Source organism: Oncorhynchus masou, chromosome 24, assembly GCF_036934945.1.
Source record: "Oncorhynchus masou masou isolate Uvic2021 chromosome 24, UVic_Omas_1.1, whole genome shotgun sequence".
Lineage (NCBI taxonomy): Eukaryota > Metazoa > Chordata > Actinopteri > Salmoniformes > Salmonidae > Oncorhynchus > Oncorhynchus masou.
This window is the reverse complement of record NC_088235.1, coordinates 68447728-68468299: the sequence shown is the minus strand read 5'-3', so window position 1 is coordinate 68468299 and position 20572 is coordinate 68447728. Positions and strand designations below refer to the sequence as shown.

Below are 20572 nucleotides of genomic sequence, written 5' to 3'. Positions count from 1 at the left end.
CAAGACTCTACCCACACACACTACACTGACACCACTGTACATTGATATGGTACCAGTACTCCCTATATATAGCTTATTTCTTCTATATTTTTATTCCTCTTGTGTTCTTCCTTTTATATATATCTTTTTATTTATTTTTTTATTTTTACTATGCATCATTGAGAAATGGCTCTTAACTAAGCATTTCACGGTCTACCCATGTTGTTTTCGGCGCATGTGACATACCAACAAAATCGAATCAAATTGAATCTGACCCATACCAATTCAAGAGACTCAAAAACAAGCTTGTACCTAGTTTGAATTGCACTGGTGTCCGTTGTTGCAAAACACATCGATCTAAAACTGCGTTTCTTAAAGTATGGGTCGAGGACCTGTTAAATAACGAATTGATTTGGCCAAGTGCAACGCGAGTGGAAGAGGGAGATGCCCGTGTGCTTGGCGGTTTATCTGATCTTTTTTTCTGCAGTTTTCTTGAAGATCACTCCTCGACCCACACACAGCAGCAATGTCGTTCAAGCCACTGACTTGTTATTCCCACTCGCCATCACTCACCGCAGTCGTGAAATGGACTCATGCTAGCCACAAGTTCTGACTGAGCTCAATCGTCATGAAACGCAAATGCAGTGACTTTTTGTCTCTTTCTTACAAACTTTGAGAAATTATGAGGAGCGCCCACAATGTGTGGGGGAAGTGCTTAGTAATGAGTCTCACAGAACTAACAAATTAATAAAACGACATGTCCTGATCAAACATCCAGGCACAACATGACGGTAAACCCAGGGAGTTCTTTCAGAACAGGGTAGAATTCTTCAGGAAACAGTGCTTCGAAAGTGGAAAAGTCAGTCAACTAGCAAGGCACAACTGTTGTTGTTACAAGTTATACTTTTTATTCTGAACTGGAATAAACTGATTGAAGCAAGATCCTTTTTGAGGCAAACACTCACACAGTTCTGGGTTGCTCATCTGCATCAGGAAGCAGTCTCCTGCCTGACTGAGAAAGCAGTAGATGTTCTGATCCAGTTTGGCACCACATACCTATGCAAGTCAGGGTTCTGAAGTACAGAAACGGTCTCAATGCTGAGCATGACCTCAATGTTGCACTGTCAAAAACTGAGCCCAGAATAGACATGCTTGTTGAAAACTTCAACCAGCCACACACCTCTCATTAGGACTGTGTGTGTGTTTTCTGGACTACATCTGTGTGATGTGATCAATCCATTTATTCCAGTTCAGAATTAAATTATTTTTTGTATTTTAACAGCAACAGTTCCAACCTTGACAGAGTTTTTAATAATAAATATATTTATGGTTATTTAATTATTTGTTTTTGTCTATATTGCATTTTTTTAGGCATAAGGGCAATGAAATGTATCGATATTCACGTATAGTTGCATATTTTCCTAAACTTGTTCCCAGGAAAACACCAAATTTCTCATTTGGGTCCCAGGCTGAAAAAGTTTAAGAACCCCTGATCTAAAAACATTGATCCCTAGTGGTCTGAATATTGACTTTGATCTCAGGCCCTTCTTATGAACAAATGTTTATTTTATGAACAAGTCTCATAAATGTATATATTCTTTCTACAGCTTATTAGCGTACACCTAATATGTTCCCCCTGTTGATGATGCTTATTATATATTAAGGTTGAACCAAAAGATTACATGTAACAAATATGAAATGAAATACGAAACTATTGTGTGAAATTGAATTAATCAATGTATGTTGATGTACAATATTCAATTATGTTTCTATATGATAACAATAGTGTAATTTTCTTTATTTTTAAGTTTCACTAATTTTAATTAACTTAAATCATTATGACACACCCCTCACTATTTCACTAATTGCACTGTCTACATAACCTGGTTCAAGTATTCATGACATTACCCTGAGGAAGGCACAGTGATGCCGAAACGTTGGTAAATACCCATTAAATTGCTGGGATATATATGGAGTGTGCGACTTTATTTTGATAGTTTACAGCAAATCGCATCTATAACATAGTGATTTCCAACCTTTTTTTAACCTGGGCACAGCTTGATGGTAAAAAAAAAAATGTTGGGCATCCCTAAAATGTCTTCACTAATTTATTTAGTATATAGACCTCATCTGCTCCATACTGCATACTTTTTTTTTGTGTGTAAAAAAGGTTTTTTATAGGTTTTATTATTTGAACTATTTTCCTCATTCTGTACCCCTTTTCAAGTGCTTTTTGCGAATCTGTGCTAAAAAATTGTTTGTATGGCCCCGTTTAAAATAAGTCTTTAGTTTTGAACGGTTTGTGCTAGAGTTGAGCGGTGCAACAACGGACACAAAGCCATGCTCCCCAAGTTTCTATGGCAGACGCTTTGGTACAGCTAAGCCTAATCAGACTTGCCTCTGTCACAGGCGACGTGAAATGAGACAACTCTGACATTGCTCGTGATGTGCACTCATCAAATGATAAATGTAACAGCCTGAACGTACTGGGCTTGAAACAATGATAGAGATGTAATCATGTACCATTCATATATTATCTGAGTGGCACGACATGCATCTCAGGGTTATATGTGAGCATATATCAAGCATTATCAAGATTCAGAACGGTTTTGTGGCACACGAGAGTTCAAGGCACACCAGTGTGAATCAGGGCACCCATGTAAGCAGTCAAAATATAACCGGAGTAAGAATAACATTGGTTTAGACACACTGTTTTAGGGCACGCCCCAGAGTCCCTGCATATAAGTAATGTGAACCCTGTATGTAAATGTTCCTCCTGGCTCCCTATTTGATTGAAAAGGTCATTATTAGCCCAATAGCATTCCGAGTCCCCTTAGGACCCTAGAGACCTAATATCCGGAAAGGTTTATACTGGGCTCATTTCTTAAATAATTGGTACCATCAATTAAGGCAATGGGGGAGCAAAGCTGGTTCATAACAATGTTATTTGTCTTTCATGACCATTGTCCCTTAAGTCTTCTTGACTTGGGTGAACATGGACAAAGCGTTTTTTTAAAAGCGTTTATTAAGATACTTTTATAACTAAGCTTATTTTTTTCTGTTTGACATAGTTCATAATCAGCTGGAGTCGTTTCTCTTTTGATTTAGGTGAGGATAATAGCTAATAACTCAGACTCTGCTGACATCAAGTGGTCTAGCGACTGTAGTGCAGCTTTTGAGAAGATTAGAGAGGCCCATATGCTGTTAACTCTGGGGATAAATAAGGTCTCCGCATATGAAAGAGCCTAGCAGCTTGTCGTCAGTCAATAAGATCTTCTCTTAGCACCCCCTCTCCATAGTTTGAGATCCATTGGCCGAGGGGAGCGGCCATTGAAGTATGATTTGTACAGCTGCCTTCACCTAGTGTGGTGTTCGTATGGGTTTGCAGGGTGAAGTGTGCCTGTGCGTCTGTCCCTTAATGAAGAACACATTGGATTTTTGGTCTCCGAAAGCATGTGATCAGACGAGAGAAAAGGGGAGACCGTACTCTCTGCCCTCGCACGTGTTCTCTGTGTTTTCGTCTCCCCATTATCCGGTCGGCACCCCCAACCCCGAATGTGGGGTGTTTTGGTTCTGCCGGTGCCCCGTTGGGGGTGAGGTGACTTCGATGTGTGGTGTTGGGGTTTATGCTGCCTGGGTGACTGGAATGTGTTGAGGCTCTGGGGGCGACTGGAATGTGGGGTGTTGTGTTCCTAGAGTTGTTTGTTGTCTTGACACACACACACACGTGTGCACTGTTGTGGTCAGCACAGGTCCTTGTTATGGGTGACACACACAACAAGCCATCTCTTATATAAACAGCCCATAATGTCCCCTCCCGGAATAAAATGTACAGGCTGCCTTGTTTTCCTTGGATGCTGATTGCCAACAAATTAGATTTGGCTGCCAGTGCCTGCCCTCCACTTCCTTTTAACCCCTCCCCGCCCATCATCCTTTCCCATCTCTCATTAGGCAGAGACACAGCAGAATATTGCCGACTGCTGTCACTGTGTTTTGTTATGGTTGTTTCAGAGGAGGAAGAATGTATTATTATTATTATTGTATTATGTATTATTATCTCCTTGTTTATCATCCACTCAGATTGCAATCAAGGAGGGTCAAAGATGTGGAATGCGGGCAGTTCATTTTGCGTTTTCGCATGTTATTGTGGACCTGTCAGCATAGCATAACATTCCCCTCTTACCCGTATGTCGAAAGTAAGTCATCTCAGCAAGAACAATAGCTCCTCAATGGCCCACTTTTGAGTAGAGAGACCGGAAAAGGTCAAATTGTATAACGATCCAGTTTTATTTTTCCATCTGTTGATACCTGCTTTTGATAGTTGGACGTTTGCATTTTGAAACACTGCTTCAGTCTGGACAGAGAGGACATTGTTGACATGAGGAAAGTTGAGTTGGAAATTTGATTAGTTTAATTATTTGAGTAAATTCACTAACAGAACAAGTTTTTATCATGGGATTAGGCTAATAGTAAAAACTCTTAAATCACTGTAAATAGTACAGTCAAATCTTCTTATGATTAAAATCTGGAGAACAATGTAATAGAGAAATATAGGTTCCCAGTTGATAGTGTTGTAGCAGTTTGCTTCATGTATGTGTAGTCAGCCATACGTACTTAAAGAATAAATGCTGTGCTCTAAACCATTAAGGGTTTTGCGCATTGGAGCTTTTAAATAAAGTTGAGGCAAAGTAAATTATAAGGCACACACAACCTGAAAATATTAACTAGCACCCTGAATATCCATATTCAATAATGTAGTTATTTAAACGTGGGTGCCATAATTTGGTTTTGAGAGAGATCAAAGAAACCTCGTGCAGATTTTAAGAGATTTGAGTAAACTTATTTTTAAAGACTCCTTTAGTAACAGTCTATATGGATATAATAAAGGGGTGGGTTGACACATGCGGTGTGATAAATTAAATTTGTCAGTGAATGTCAATAAATGTGATCACATAAGCCTGTCGCACGAGAAGGCAAATGAGAATGTGAAGCGCACCAAACTCCTCCCCTAACATTCTCCCAAGCAAGTCAATGTGACATGTAAAAAGGCCTTTAAAGACTGGAGACACACACAACCATCAAAACACTGATACCTATGACTGAGAGTTGTGTTTAGGGAACTTTTGGGCATCATGCGTTGCAAAATGAGCTACAGTCTTCCTTGCACGCCAGGAACCTCACCCACATATTCAGGACGTTTTGTTTCTTACAGAGCACGATGCAGGTAATAGCTTTTGAGGATTTTGGATACATTTGTATTCCTCATCATTGTATAGCTGTCTTTGCTATGGTATGAAAAAGACTAGTCAATAATGCTTGATTTTTATCAATGTTTTTTAGTGGGATTTGATAAACTTGCTTGTGCTCATGCTCTAGTTTTATATCCATGATCAGTTACTAGAAGAACAAAGTGTCCCATTTAGAGTTGTTACTGTATTTTGTCATTGGTGGTGTTGTGCCACTGTATTACAATTTGTATCGACTTTGCAGTGATTGCAAGGGCTTTGGCTTCTTTCTTGTAGCATCAGTAACTTTAATGTGTTGTGACATTTGATGGGCGGTTGTGACTGTCTCTCTGCAAGTCCAATCATAGCCTTGCTGTGCTGCTGCCAGTCACATACAGGGCCTAGGCAGTACCATAGCATCTGATTGACAGGTGCCTTGTTTATATTGCATGGAGGAGTCTATGGCATTTATGGAATAATTGTGACCTGATTTGAAAAGGATTGCATAGTTTTCTGCAACAGTTGAGATACCCTGACATACACACAAGTGTGTCCCCTCAAGACTTTAACCCATGCTGATGTGCTCCAAGTACTAATTGTAAAGGGGCAGTTGATACATATTTACAGCAAATTCATATTCTGTATGCTGTTCATGATTTGATTTGTGCTGAGGAAACCTAAACGTTTCCGCAGTCATTGGAGTAGAACAGCATGGGCCGTATAGTTTTACCTCACCCGTGAATATGGATGAAGAATAACATTTAATGTTTTCAGCTGGTTCAGTAAAATTTGAAATCACATAAATAGCAAAAATGTAATCTTGCCAGAGCACCTTCTAGTGGCGTGTTGCGCCCCTTTGTTCAGTCGTGCCTTTGCAGGGCGGTGTCGTACAGGAAAGGCAGCGACTGCGCATTGGTCTTTGTAAAGGATAAAAAACGACAACCTTTGGGGATTAAATAGCGACATGTTTGATTATTTAATGTGTCAACAAGACGGTGGGCCCTGAACGAGGTGAGTATTGTGCATGTTCTATAAGAATACGTTGTTTAACGGAGTGACAAACGAGAGCTATTGGGAACCATCATAAAAAGGGTACAATAAACGCGGTGTATTCGACTGTTGTCGATTAGACAACAACAGATTGCTACGAATAATATCCTCAAACCTGTCGAGATAAAACGTGACAAAGTATAGTTTTATAATGTATTACATCTGAAAGGAGACATATTTATTCAGAGGATGGTGTTTGAAAAAAAAATAATTCCCGAACGGTTTTCACCGCACATGGTGGTTGAGAGCACTTCACGCCTCTTATGCATTTGCATCAAAAGATATGCACGGTTGTGAGATTAGTCTATTTACGTATGATTTGATTTGCATTAGAAGCGCAAATAATACAGTTTCACTTCCAATAACAATCAGTTTTTGGGCCGTTCTGTTTTGCGTGGCATGTTATTATTCTGCCTCTAGAATGCAGTGACCGCCAGTTGCCCACAAATTGTTTTATATTCTTCGCTACAACAATTTTATTGGAATTCGCTTATTCCCTAAACCTTGGGTTTTGTATGCATTGTATTAGATATAATACTAGACTATTTGCAAAGGGTGCTCCGACGAGGCTCGCCCCAGTATCTCAACTTGCACATTAATCTTTTGCACATCCTACCATTCCAGTGTTTATTTACTATATTGTAATTACTTTGCCACCATGGCCTATTTATTGCCTTACCTCTCTTATCCTACCTCATTTGCACATACTGTATATAGATTTTCCTACGGTATTCTTGATCGTATGTTTGTTTATTCCATGTGCAACTCTGTATTGTATGTGTCGAACTGCTTTGTTTAATCAACTAGCCTACCTGGTTAAATAAAGGTGAAAAAACAAACTTGTCTTAAAGACTTGTCAAATACAAAATACATTTAACCTCCCATGCTTATCACCCCCTCCCCCATCCTCCCATTAAAATTTTGGTTCTTTAAATCACATTAATCTACTCTACCTGTATGGATCCCTTTCTATCTGTCTTGAGAATTGTTTTTACAATAAAATAAATGTAGGGGGTAGATCAGCTTTTGGCTTCCATCAATGTTATTGAACCCATCCTTCAACTCCACTTAATCCCTCCTGTCTGTTTAGATTTCTATTTGCCATATATTTTTCAACTGTGCTGTGATTTTTCAAAAAATTCGAACCTTTCTATTCTCAGATTCTACATATTGTAAATTAAAGATAAGCATTTTTGTATTATTGATTGACTGACTTTTTAAATCACCCAGCCGTGCTATTTGCAGAGTTAGCTCCAGGTAAAAGTTGCATTTCTTCAGCAATTCCTGAACCTGTGACCAAAAACATGCTACATATGGGCAGTACAATATTTGACTTCAGCTGGTGAAGTGCAACATTGATTTGATACAATCAACTAGGTGTGTTGCCAGCAAACTTTTAACATTGTATCAACTAGCCTATTCCGGCAAGGGAAAAGTGTTTGGCATTTTATGACGTTTCCACTGGATATATGGGATCATCAAAGCATGACATTTTGCGCTTTCACACCGAGACTTGGTGATTATCAAGAGGGAACTATTAGCCTCATTTGCAATGGATTTTTTTTTATATACAGTGCCTTGTGAAAGTATTCGGCCCTCTTGAACTTTGCGACCTTTTGCCACATTTCAGGCTTCAAACATAAAGATATAAAACTGTATTTGTTTGTGAAGAATCAACAACAAGTGGGACACAATCATGAAGTGGAACGACATTTATTGGATATTTCAAACTTTTTTAACAAATCAAAAACTGAAAAATTTGTTTGAAGCCTGAAATGTGGCAAAAGGTCGCAAAGTTCAAGGGGGCCGAATACTTTCGCAAGGCACTGTATATATGCTGTCCCCACAGCAATCTTACAACAAAGCCTTCCCAGAACAGTGGAGGCTGTTATAGCAGCTAAGGGGGGACCAACTCCATATTAATGCCCATGATTTTGGAATGAGATGTGGACACCTGCTTGTTGAACATGTTTTTGGTCAAGTAGTGTACCTTGGAAGAGCAACATACATTTGAATGTGTAATAGATGATTTGATGATTATCTTCAAAGGAATAGGGTGGCCCCTCTCTTCCTCATTCCTTCGGTATTAACATTATTTTTCTCTTATCTTCACAGTGCTTCCGGAGCCAGTGTTGTTGCCATCGATAACAAGATAGAGCAAGCAATGGTGAGTGCGTCTCTCGTTTTACCTTCTAACTAGGCACTACAAACTTATTGAACACTTGAAGTACATGATTTGACCTGAAGTCAGTGGTGAAGCTTGAGTGGTGAAGCTGTAGTGTGTGTGCATTGTTGTATAGTCCTAAATTGTTTTGCTAATGGCAGGCCTCTCTTTCCTCAGGATTTAGTGAAGAGCCACCTGATGTACGCAGTGCGGGAGGAGGTGGAGGTGCTGAAGGAGCAGATCAAGGAACTGTACGAGAGGAACTCTCAGCTTGAGCAGGAGAATGCCGTGCTCAAGTCCCTGGCCAACATGGACCAGCTCACCCAGCTGTCGTCCACCCAAATCAGCCCCGCCGGCAGCACCTCTCCGTCTCAGCAGCTACCCTCCACCAATAACACCAATACCAATACCCCTCTGGAAGGTGAAACCCAGGCTTTCAGCCTGCCACAGCAGCCCAACGTCACCTCCGTGTGATCCCATGCTCCCGTAATACACCTCCCAGACATACGGGAGGAGGAGACCCCAACAATCAACCAACCCCTGCCTCTCCCGCCGCCTTGCAACATAAAAAAAGAGCTCAGCACTGCATTTGATTTTTTTTTTTTTTTTTAGAAGCCAAAAAAACCAAGCAAAATCAGCTTTTGTTTGCCACCCTAGTCTTCGACTCGTGTGAAGAGCCATGCTTCATTTTGCGTGCTGCTGCTGTCGTCGGGCCTTCCCAGTATTAGACAATCATCATCATGTGATAGCATTCTTTTGGCCGGGTGTCCTGCGTTAAGTCTATGGGGAACTGGCCAAGGGAGGAGTGCGGTGCAGGGCCACGGGGGGGTAAGAGGCAATCCGGCGCATGGTGGAGGTGGTCAGAGGCCAAAAAACGTGGGGGGTTCTACTTCCTGGGAGGCCCTTGACTGTTCTATCCACCACTCCACACCGGGTTGTTGATAGCAAGTGGAAAAGAACGGGGGAATGAGAACAGCAGAGACCGAGGTGGAGAAAAGGATTCCCCCCACCATAGGAAGAATGTGTCTCACGCCGTGAGAAGACCAAAACTAGTTTTCCCAGAGCCACCACACTTTGACACAAATCAAAAAATACCTTCATTAGTTCAGTTTTAATGTTTGCAGTTATTTATTTCAGGGATACTATTTTCATAATGTAAATGAGCAATGTCACAGAAATACATGTTGTAAAAAATAAACTAGTTTCTCTTTTTGTTTCTGGTATGTTAGATTATCTGTCAGGCAGTCAATTGGTAGTCTAATGCAAAAAGTAGTTCCGTAAATGCAATAGGTTCTTTTAAAAAGGCAATTCCCATGGCATATCACCGCTAACACTAAAAGGCAGTTAACTTAATTAAATTAATCCAGGTTGAATGTACATTTTGTGAAGAGTAAAGTATTAAAACCATAGAGGGATTGTACAGGTGAACGCCAGTTTTTGAGATATGAATCGTTGGTAGTTATATTTTGATAAACCTTTGCTGTAGTTTCTTTGTTGCCAAAATTGGAAGACAGTTGCCATACTTTCCCAATGTTTTAAAAATTCTATTGCACATATTTACTTTCTGGGCTGGGGGTAAAAAAAGCTGTGAAATTGTTCAACCTACTTTGTAACCAAAGACTCAAAGCTGTGTAATAATTTAATTTTTAATGCACACGTTTCTTTTTTAAACTTTTTTTTTAACTTCCTCGTTTTTTTTGTTTGTTTAGCATGTTCTGCATGATCTATAATTAAACCACTTTCTTACCTCATCTTTTTATTTAGCACTCTTATTATAACGTAAAGTTAGTCTGCTCTGTCCTTTACCCATCGTTTACAAAGCGCTGCCAGAACGAGAGGAAGGAGAACGGAATGGAAAGAGAGGCGGAGAGAATGAGGGGGGAGAGTCAGAAGCACACACTAGCAGAAAATGAAGTTTGAGCCATCTTTTTGCTTATGCCAAGTGTTCTGAATTTCATATGCAGACCAAAAAAGTTTTGTTAAATTGCAAATGTTACTGTATTTAAAGGCCCAGTGCAGTCAAAAACGTGACTTTATATTTCCACACTGAGGTTGGAATAATACTGTGAAAATTATAATGCCCTTTTAGTGTAAGAGCTGTTTGAAAAGACCACCTGAAATGTCAGCCTGTTTTGTTGGGAGGGAGCTTTGGTTTTCCATGGTGATGTCACCATGCAGTAAATTGGTTAATAGACCAATAAGGAGTTCCAAACCTCTCTGCCAATAACAGCAAATTTTCAGTTTTCCCCTCCCCACTCAAACCACTCCCAGGCAGTCCTAGCAAAATTCTTGCTTGAGAAATTGCTCATTGCTTAAGTAGCTCTTTTTGTTTTCAATTAAAATGGTCAAAAATAAATAATCACAGGAAGGTACTGAATTGTTACCCAGAAAGGCTTGATTTTGAGATTTTTAAAAATGGCTGCATTGGACCTTTAAGTAATGCAAACATTTAGATTCTGATTGTAGTGTACCAACACATACTTCAATAAAAAAACTGCTAGACTATAACTTACCAACATAACGGAAACTATTGTATACATTTCACAACTCCAGCTTGAATCTGGTTAACTATTGAAATAGCATATTCAACATGCGTTACATGTCTTTTGTGCTTCCTGTACCATTCTTTGTGGATTATAACCAAACCAAAATTATCATCTTTAGCAGGATGAACATAGATTTCACCTTTGCAACTGGGTATTATTTTTTTCTTTTGAAGGAGATGCCATGTACATGCCAGGTGTGTACTGTGTGAACGTGAGCCTTGGAGAAAATATCTTAACGATGCCCTTTTAATGTGCTGTCGTGGCAACAAAAAAAAGTGTAAAAAAATAAATTACTGTTTTATTAAGAATGTCAATGTCTTGCCCAGTGCAAATTGTCTTGTTTGTGTGTCATCTTACAATGAATGACTAATAATCAACCTTCTGGTTACTGATGACTTGTTGTACAAGTATGAAACATGCTGTATCCAGGTTATAGAGATGCCAAAACATGTATCTCTCACCACAATCTCGGCTTGCTGTACTTTGCTCTAGGATCAACAAGAACTGAATTGACGTACACTAGGCTATTTTATTTACTCATAGGTACTGTTTTGTGCTCCAAACGTATTGGGGCAGTGACACATTTTGTGTTTTGGCTCTGTACTCCAGCACTTATGATTTGAAATGATACAATGACTGGGGTTCAGGCTTTAATTTGAAGGTACACTGCTCAAAAAAATAAAGGGAACACTAAAATAACACATCCTAGATCTGAATGAATGAAATATTCTTATTAAATACTTTTTTCTTTACATAGTTGAATGTGCTGACAACAAAATCACACAAATTATCAATGGAAATCAAATGTATCAACCCATGGAGGTCTGGATTTGGAGTCACACTAAATTAAATTGGAAAACCACACTACAGACTGATCCAACTTTGATGTAATGTCCTTAAAACAAGTCAAAATGAGGCTCAGTGGTGTGTGTGTGGCCTCCACGTGCCTGTATGACCTCCCTACAACGCCTGGGCATGTTCCTGATGAGGTGGCGGATGGTCTCCTGAGGGATCTCCTCCCAGACCTGGACTAAAGCATCCGCCAACTCTTGGACAGTCTGTGGTGCAACGTGGCATTGGTGGATGGAGCAAGACATGATGTCCCAGATGTGCTCAATTGGATTCAGGTCTGGGGAACGGGCAGGCCAGTCCATAGCATCAATGCCTTCCTCTTGCAGGACCTGCTGACACACTCCAGCCACATGAGGTCTAGCATTGTCTTGCATTAGGAGGAACCCAGGGCCAACCGCACCAGCATATGGTCTCACAAGGGGTCTGAGGATCTCATCTCGGTACCCAATGGCAGTCAGGCTACCTCTGGCGAGCACATGGAGGGCTGTGCGGCCCCCCAAAGAAATGCCACCCCACACCATGACTGACCCACCGCCAAACCGGTCATGCTGGAGGATGTTGCAGGCAGCAGAATGTTCTCCACAGCGTCTCCAGACTGTCACGTCTGTCACGTGCTCAGTGTGAACCTGCTTTCATCTGTGAAGAGCACAGGGCGCCAGTGGTGAATTTGCCAATCTGGGTGTTCTCTGGCAAATGCCAAACGTCCTGCACGGTGTTGGGCTGTAAGGCCCTCATACCACCCGGTGTCGGGCCCTCATACCACCCTCATGGAGTCTGTTTCTGACCATTTGAGCAGACACATGCACATTTGTGGCCTGCTGGAGGTCATTTTGCAGGGCTCTGGCAGTGCTCCTCCTTGCGCAAAGGCGGAGGTAGCGGTCCTGCTGCTGGGTTGTTGCCCTCCTACGGCCTCCTCCACGTCTCCTGATGTACTGGCCTGTCCTGGTAGCGCCTCCATGCTCTGGACACTACGCTGACAGACACAGCAAATATTCTTGCCACAGCTCGCATTGATGTCCCATCCTGGATGAGCTGCACTAACTGAACCACTTGTGTGGGTTGTAGACTCCGTCTCATGCTACCACTAGAGTGAAAGCACCGCCAGCATTCAAAAGTGATCAAAACATCAGCCAGGAAGCATAGGAACTGAGAAGCGGTCTGTGGTCACCACCTGCAGAACCACTCCTTTATTGGGGGTGTCTTGCTAATTGCTTATAATTTCCCCACCTGTTGTCTATTCCATTTGCACAACAGCATGTGAAATTTATTGTCAATCAGTGTTGCTTCCAAAGTGGACAGTTTGATTTCACAGAAGTGTGATTGACTTGGAGTTACATTGTGTTGTTTAAGTGTTCCCTTTATTTTTTAGAGCAGTGTATTTTCATCCATATCTGGTGAACCGTTTAGAAATTACAGCACTTTTTATACATAGTCCCCCCATTTTAGAGTACCAAAGGTATTGGGATGAATTCATTTATGTGTAAGAAAGTTAGACAAATATCATACCCCTGCAAATGCTAACCTTCCCTGTTATTGTAATGGTGAGAGGTTAGCATGTCTTGCGGGTATGATATTGGTGCATCTGTAACTTCCTCACTCATCATTATTCACAATTAATTCAGGACTATCCATAATCATGGTAGCATTCACATTCATGTAGAAGTGTTTAGAAACATATTCTTATTAACAACAAAAGTGACTCCTAAATGACACATTATTTACGATTAGTTTCTATTCGGCACAAAATAATCTATTTAACAACCAAAACAAATAGCAAATGCATCCAACACGTTTGTAGAGTCACAAGCTTGATGTAATTGCATGCTTGGAATATGGGACCAAATACTAAACCTTTGGCTACTTTAATGCACATAAGTGCATTTGTCCCAATACTTTTGGTCCCCTAAAATGGGGGGGGGGGGGGTAAATGTACAAAAAAGTGTGGTAATTCCTAAACAGTTCACCCGATACAGATGAAAATACCCTCAAATTAAAGCTGACAGTCTGAACTTTAACCTCATAGTCCTTATATTATTTCAGAGCCAAAACAAAAAATGTGTCACTTTCCCAATAGTGTTGAGGCTCACTATAAATATTCTGAACTAGGATCCTGATAGAGCAACATAAATTAGATTGAACACAAGTTACTTCTCCACAATGTAGGTGCTTTGAACCCTAGTGAAAAGTACTCTGCACAGTCATTGACACCTGAGATGTCACAGGCCACGGCTCCCATTTACCTCAACTGAATAGCTTTATTATACAGTAATTTAATAAACTGGTCTATGCAGAGACTTGTTACTGGGGAGGTTGAGGAAGCTTATTCAGGTATGTGCATGAGTGGAGCCTACACAATTATTTAAAGAATACAGGAAATGGCCCAACAAAATGTGACTCGCCCACTGGCATCAGTCATTCGGTCTCTGATTCACCTGCTCAGGAGTAATGGACCCAACATGGCTGCAGCCGTCTGAGGACACTGTCATTTTTCAACGTCTGTAAATAACAAATGGTGTAAATGACACCACTCTTTCCCAAGAGCAGAATTCCTCTGATATTTATGATATCGGTCTATTCATGTCAGACCAATAACCTAGTTTGCACTCCATCAAGATGGTTAAGTTAGAGCTAAGAGCTGAATAGGAAAGTGCCGAGGGGGCTAATACCTGTTTCCAATTTGTCTAAATGGAGCATATAAGTTTTACATTTGGAAGTGAATTAGGTAGCGTTTTATTATTATTTAACTGGTATTTCCTTAGTATTTACTAAGAAATGATGTGCTAATCGATCTGAGTTTGATCGATCTGTACTTTCTGATACTTCATAAATTGGCACTCACTATCTGGTACTGAATAGTACAGCATGTTGCCTGTTTCCATGAATCCCTAAGACACAAAAATCCAAAATATAGGTAGTAATAAGCTTCTACTACTTTACTAGCCTGTGGAAGAGGTTTAAATACCTGGGGCATAATTTATAAACCATGAGTGTACAGTGAACAAAAATATAAACACAACTTGTAAAGTGTTGGTCCCTTGTTTCATGAGCTGAAATAAAAGATCCCAGAAATTATCCATACGGACAAAAAGATGATTTCTCTAAAATGTTGTGCACAAATTTGTTTACATCCCTGTTAGTGAGCATTTCTCCTTTGTCAAGATAATCCATCTACCTGACAGGTGTGGCATATCAAGAAGCTGATTAAACAGCATGATCATTACACTGTGAACCTTGTGCTGTGGACAATAAAAGGCCGCCAGAGCTGTTGCCAAATAATTGAATGTTAATTTCTCTACCATAAGCTGCCTCCACATTGTTTTAGAGAATTTTCCAGTACATCCAACTGGCCTCACAACCACAGACCATGTGTATGGAGTCGTGTGGGCAAGTGGTTTGCTAATGTCAACGTTGTGAACAGTGTGCCCCATGGTGGCAGTGAGGATGTGGTATGGGCAGGCATAAGCTATGGACGACCAACACCATTGCATTTTATCGATGGCAATTTGATTGAAAAGAGATACTGTGATGAGATCCTGAGGCCCATTGTCGTGCTCTACATCTGCCACCATCACCTCATGTTTCAGCATGATAATGCACAGTCCCATGTCGCAAGGATCTGTACACAAATCCTGGAAGCTGAAAATATCCCAGTTCTTCCATGGCCTGCATACTCACCAGACATTGACCCATTGAGCATGTTTGGCATGCTCTGGATTGACGTGTACGACAGTGTGTTCCAGTTCCTGCCAATATCCAGCAACTTCGCACAATCATTAAAGAGGAGTGGAACAACATTACACATATGCCACAATCAACAGCCTGATCAACTCTGCGAAGGAGATGTGTCGCGCTGCATGAGGCAAATGGTGGTTACACCAGATATTGACTGGTTTTCTGATCTACGCCCCCACAATAATACATCTCAATATTTGTGTATGTGCACAGACATTTTCAGAAATGGCGCACACAGACATTTTGGCTGAAATTTACGCAACAGTTATAAATAACATCCTTCTTAATTGACTTCCTATAACAGTTCAATGGCTGTGATAGGAGAAAACTGAGGATGGATCAACAACATTGTAGTTACTCCACAATATTAACATACAGTGCCTTGCGAAAGTATTCGGCCCCCTTGAACTTTGCGACCTTTTGCCACATTTCAGGCTTCAAACATAAAGATATAAAACTATTTTTTTGTGAAGAATCAACAACAAGTGGGACACAATCATGAAATGGAACGACATTTATTGGATATTTCAAACTTTTTTAACAAATCAAAAACTGAAAAATTGGGCGTGCAAAATTATTCAGCCCCTTTACTTTCAGTGCAGCAAATTCTCTCCAGAAGTTCAGTGAGGATCTCTGAATGATCCAATGTTGACCTAAATGACTAATGATGATAAATACAATCCACCTGTGTGTAATCAAGTCTCCGTATAAATGCACCTGCACTGTGATAGTCTCAGAGGTCCGTTAAAAGCGCAGAGAGCATCAATGAAGAACAAGGAACACACCAGGCAGGTCCGAGATACTGTTGTGAAGAAGTTTAAAGCCGGATTTGGAAACAAAAAGATTTCCAAAGCTTTAAACATCCCAAGGAGCACTGTGCAAGCGATAATATTGAAATGGAAGGAGTATCAGACCACTGCAAATCTACCAAGACCTGGCCGTCCCTCTAAACTTTCAGCTCATACAAGGAGAAGACTGATCAGAGATGCAGCCAAGAGGCCCATGATCACTCTGGATGAACTGCAGAGATCTACAGCTGAGGTGGGACACTCTGTCCATAGGACAACAATCAGTCGTATATTGCACAAATCTGGCCTTTATGGAAGAGTGGCAAGAAGAAAGCCATTTCTTAAAGATATCCATAAAAAGTGTTGTTTAAAGTTTGCCACATGCCACCTGGGAGACACACCAAACATGTGGAAGAAGGTGCTCTGGTCAGATGAAACCAAAATGGAACTTTTTGGCAACAATGCAAAATGTTATGTTTGGCATAAAAGCAACACAGCTCATCACTCTGAACACACCATCCCCACTGTCAAACATGGTGGTGGCAGCATCATGCTTTGTGGGCCTGCTTTTCTTCAGCAGGGACAGGGAAGATGGTTAAAATTGATGGGAAGATGGATGAAGCCAAATACAGGACCATTCTGGAAGAAAACCTGATGGAGTCTGCAATAGACCTGAGACTGGGACGGAGATTTGTCTTCCAACAAGACAATGATCCAAAACATAAAGCAAAATCTACAATGGAATGGTTCAAAAATAAACATATCCATGTGTTAGAATGGCCAAGTCAAAGTCCAGACCTGAATCCAATCGAGAATCTGTGGAAAGAACTGAAAACTGCTGTTCACAAATGCTCTCCATCCAACCTCACTGAGCTCGAGCTGTTTTGCAAGGAGGAATGGGAAAACATTTCAGTCTCTCGATGTGCAAAACTGATAGAGACATACCCCAAGTGACTTACAGCTGTAATCGCAGCAGCACTTAAGTATTAACTTAAGGGGGCTGAATAATTTTGCACGCCCAATTGTTCAGTTTTTGATTTGTTAAAAAAGTTTGAAATATCCAATAAATGTCGTTCCACTTCATGATTGTGTCCCACTTGTTGTTGATTCTTCACAAAAAAATACAGTTTTATACCTTTATGTTTGAAGCCTGAAATGTGGCAATAGGTCGCAAAGTTCAAGGGGGCCGAATACTTTCGCAAGGCACTGTAAATAACAGAGTGAAAAGAAGGAAGCCTTGTACAGAATAAAAATTATTCCAAAACATGCATCCTGTTTCCAGTAAGGCACAAAAGTGATACTGCTTAATATTTTGCAAAGAAATTAACTTTTTGTCCTGAATACAAAGCGTTATGTTTGGGACAAATCCAACATAACACTGAGTACCACTCTTCCTATTTTCAAGCATGTGGTGGTGACTGCATCATGATATGGTTGCTTGTCATCGGCAAGGTCTATGGAGTTTTTTTAGGATAAAAATAAACATAATACAGTTAAGCACAGGCAAAATTCTAGAGGAAAACTGGTTGAGTCTACTTTCCAACAGACACTATCACCTTCAGCAGGACAATAACCCGAAACACAAGGAGTTAATTATCAAGAAAACATTGAATGTTCCTGAGTGGCCAAGTTACAGTTGCCTTAAATCGGCTTGAAAATCAACAACCAACTTGACAGAGCTTGAAGAATTTTAAAAAGAATATTGGGCAAATATTGTACAATCCAGGTATGCAAAGCTCTTAGACACTTACCCAAAAACACTTACAGCTGTAATCATTGCCAAAGGTGATTCTAACATGTATTGACTCAGGGGGTTGAACACTTATCTAATCAAGATATATTAGTGTTTAATTTTTCATAAATTATTTTAATTGTAGAATTTGTCTTCCACTTTGAAATTACAGTATTGGTTGTGGATCGTTTGCAAAAAAGGACAATTAAATACATTTTATTCCCACTTTGTAACATAACAAAATGTGTAAAACGTCAAGGGATATGAATACTTTTTGAAGGCCCTGTATACACAATCACACACACACACTACACAGACTCCCATACACACACGCGCATACCGACACACTTTTACACTCATCATACACTGCTGCTGAACCTCTGTTCTTTATTTTACTCTTTTTATTATCTATCCTGATGCTTAGTCACTTTACCTTGCCTTCACGTACATACTGTAGATACTTCAAATACCTCATGCTCCTGCACCAGGATCTAGTACTGGAACTCCCTGTATATACAGTGCGGAGAACAAGTATTTGATACACTGCCGATTTTGCAGGTTTTCCTACTTACAAAGCATGTAGAGGTCTGTAATTGTTATCATAGGTACACTTCAACTGTGAGAGACAGAATCTAAAACAAAAATCCAGAAAATCACATGACCAGGTTTGCACACACTGCAGCAGGGATTTTGGCCCACTCCTCCATACAGACCTTCTCCAGATCCTTCAGGTTTCGGGGCTGTCGTTGGGCAATACGGACTTTCAGCTCCCGCCAAAGATTTTCTATTGGGTTCAGGTCTGGAGACTGGCTAGGCCACTCCAGGACCTTTAGATGCTTCTTACAGAGCCACTCCTTAGTTGCCCTGGCTGTGTGTTTCGGGTCATTGTCATGCTGGAAGACCCAGCCACGACCCATCTTCAATGATCTTACTGAGGGAAGGAGGTTGTTGGCCAAGATCTCGCGATACATGGACCCATCCATCCTCCCCTCAATATGGTGCAGTCGTCCTGTCCCCTTTGCAGAAAATCATCCCCAAAGAAGGATGTTTCCACCTCCATGGTTCACGGTTGGGATGGTGTTGTTGGGGTTGTACTCATCCTTCTTCTTCCTCCAAACACGGCGAGTGGAATTTAGACCAAAAGCTCTATTTTTGTCTCATCAGACCACATGACCTTTTCCCCATTCCTCCTCTGGATCATCCAGATGGTCATTGGCAAACTTCAGGCGGGCCTGGACATGCGCTGGCTTGAGCAGGGGGACCTTGCGTGCGCTGCACAATTTCAATCCATGACTAATGGTTTTCTTTGAGACTGTGGTCCCAGCTCTCTTCAGGTCATTGACCAGGTCCTGCCGTGTAGTTCTGGGCTGATCCCTCACCTTCCTCATGATCATTGATGCCCCACGAGGTGAGATCTTGCATGGAGCCCCAGACCGAGGGTGATTGACCGTCATCTTGAACTTCTTCCATTTTCTAATAATTGCACCAACAGTTGTTGCCTTCTCACCAAGCTGCTGGCCTATTGTCCTGTAGCCCATCCCAGCCTTGTGCAGGTTTACAATTTTTTCCCTGATGTCCTTACACAGCTCTCTGGTCTTGGCCATTGTGGAGAGGTTGAAGTCTGCTTGATTGAGTGTATGGACAGGTGTCTTTTATACAGGTAACGAGTTCAAACAGGTGCAGTTAATACAGGTAATGAGTGGAGAACAGGAGGGCTTCTTAAGGAAAAACTAACAGGTCTGTGAGAGCTGGAATTCTTACTGGTTGGTAAGTGATCAAATACTTATGTCATGCAATAAAATGCTAATTAATTACTTAAAAATACAATGTGATTTTCTGAATTTTTGTTTTAGATTCCGTCTCTCACAGTTGAAGTGTACCTATGATAAAAAGTACAGACCTCTACATGCTTTGTAAGTAGGAAAACCTGCAAAATCGGCAGTGTATCAAATAATTGTTCTCCCCACTGTAGCTCCATTCTTGTGTATTTTATTCCTCTTGTATTACTATTTTTCTTTTTATTATATTTTTTTAGCTGCATTGTTGGGAAGGGCTCATAAAGAAGCATTTCAAGGTTAAGTCTACACCCATTGCATATGACAAATAAAAATGTATTTGATTTACTTGGAGGAATATGGTACATAGGACTAATAGTCCTTTCTTCTTCTTTTCACCAAAGTAGCAATTTTCAGCAATTTAAAATACTACGTACTGTTTTTTCCTCTCTGTCTTCTGTTTGCCAACATGACGAGAGATGCATGTCCCCTGTAGGTAAGGCTGTCAAATCCTCTTCTTATGCACGTGACTTCTGGACAACTTTTGTCTGTGTTTTTTTTTTTGTGTGTGTGTGTGAGAGAGGAAGGAAGGAAGGAAGGAAGGAAGGAAGGAAGGAAGGAAGGAAGGAAGGAAGGAAGGAAGGAAGGGGGAGAGAGAGAGAGATTCCTTCACCAACAGCAGGTGGCATCATTGTAAAGGTATTAGAAGGTTTGGCATAAAAAGTGGGG

The 20572-nt window shown here is 40.7% G+C and overlaps 1 protein-coding gene across 1 annotated transcript in view; it reads left to right on the top strand.

The window, feature by feature from the left end:
- Nucleotides 1-11278, top strand: part of LOC135512528 (TSC22 domain family protein 2-like) — a 41683-nt gene extending 30405 nt beyond the window's left edge. The window contains exons 2-3 of the mRNA XM_064934646.1: nt 8370-8421; nt 8596-11278. Of these exons, the coding sequence (XP_064790718.1) occupies nt 8370-8421; nt 8596-8892 (349 nt within the window). The 3' untranslated portion in view covers nt 8893-11278. The remainder of the gene's footprint in view (nt 1-8369; nt 8422-8595) is intronic.
- Nucleotides 11279-20572: the final 9294 nt, after the last annotated feature.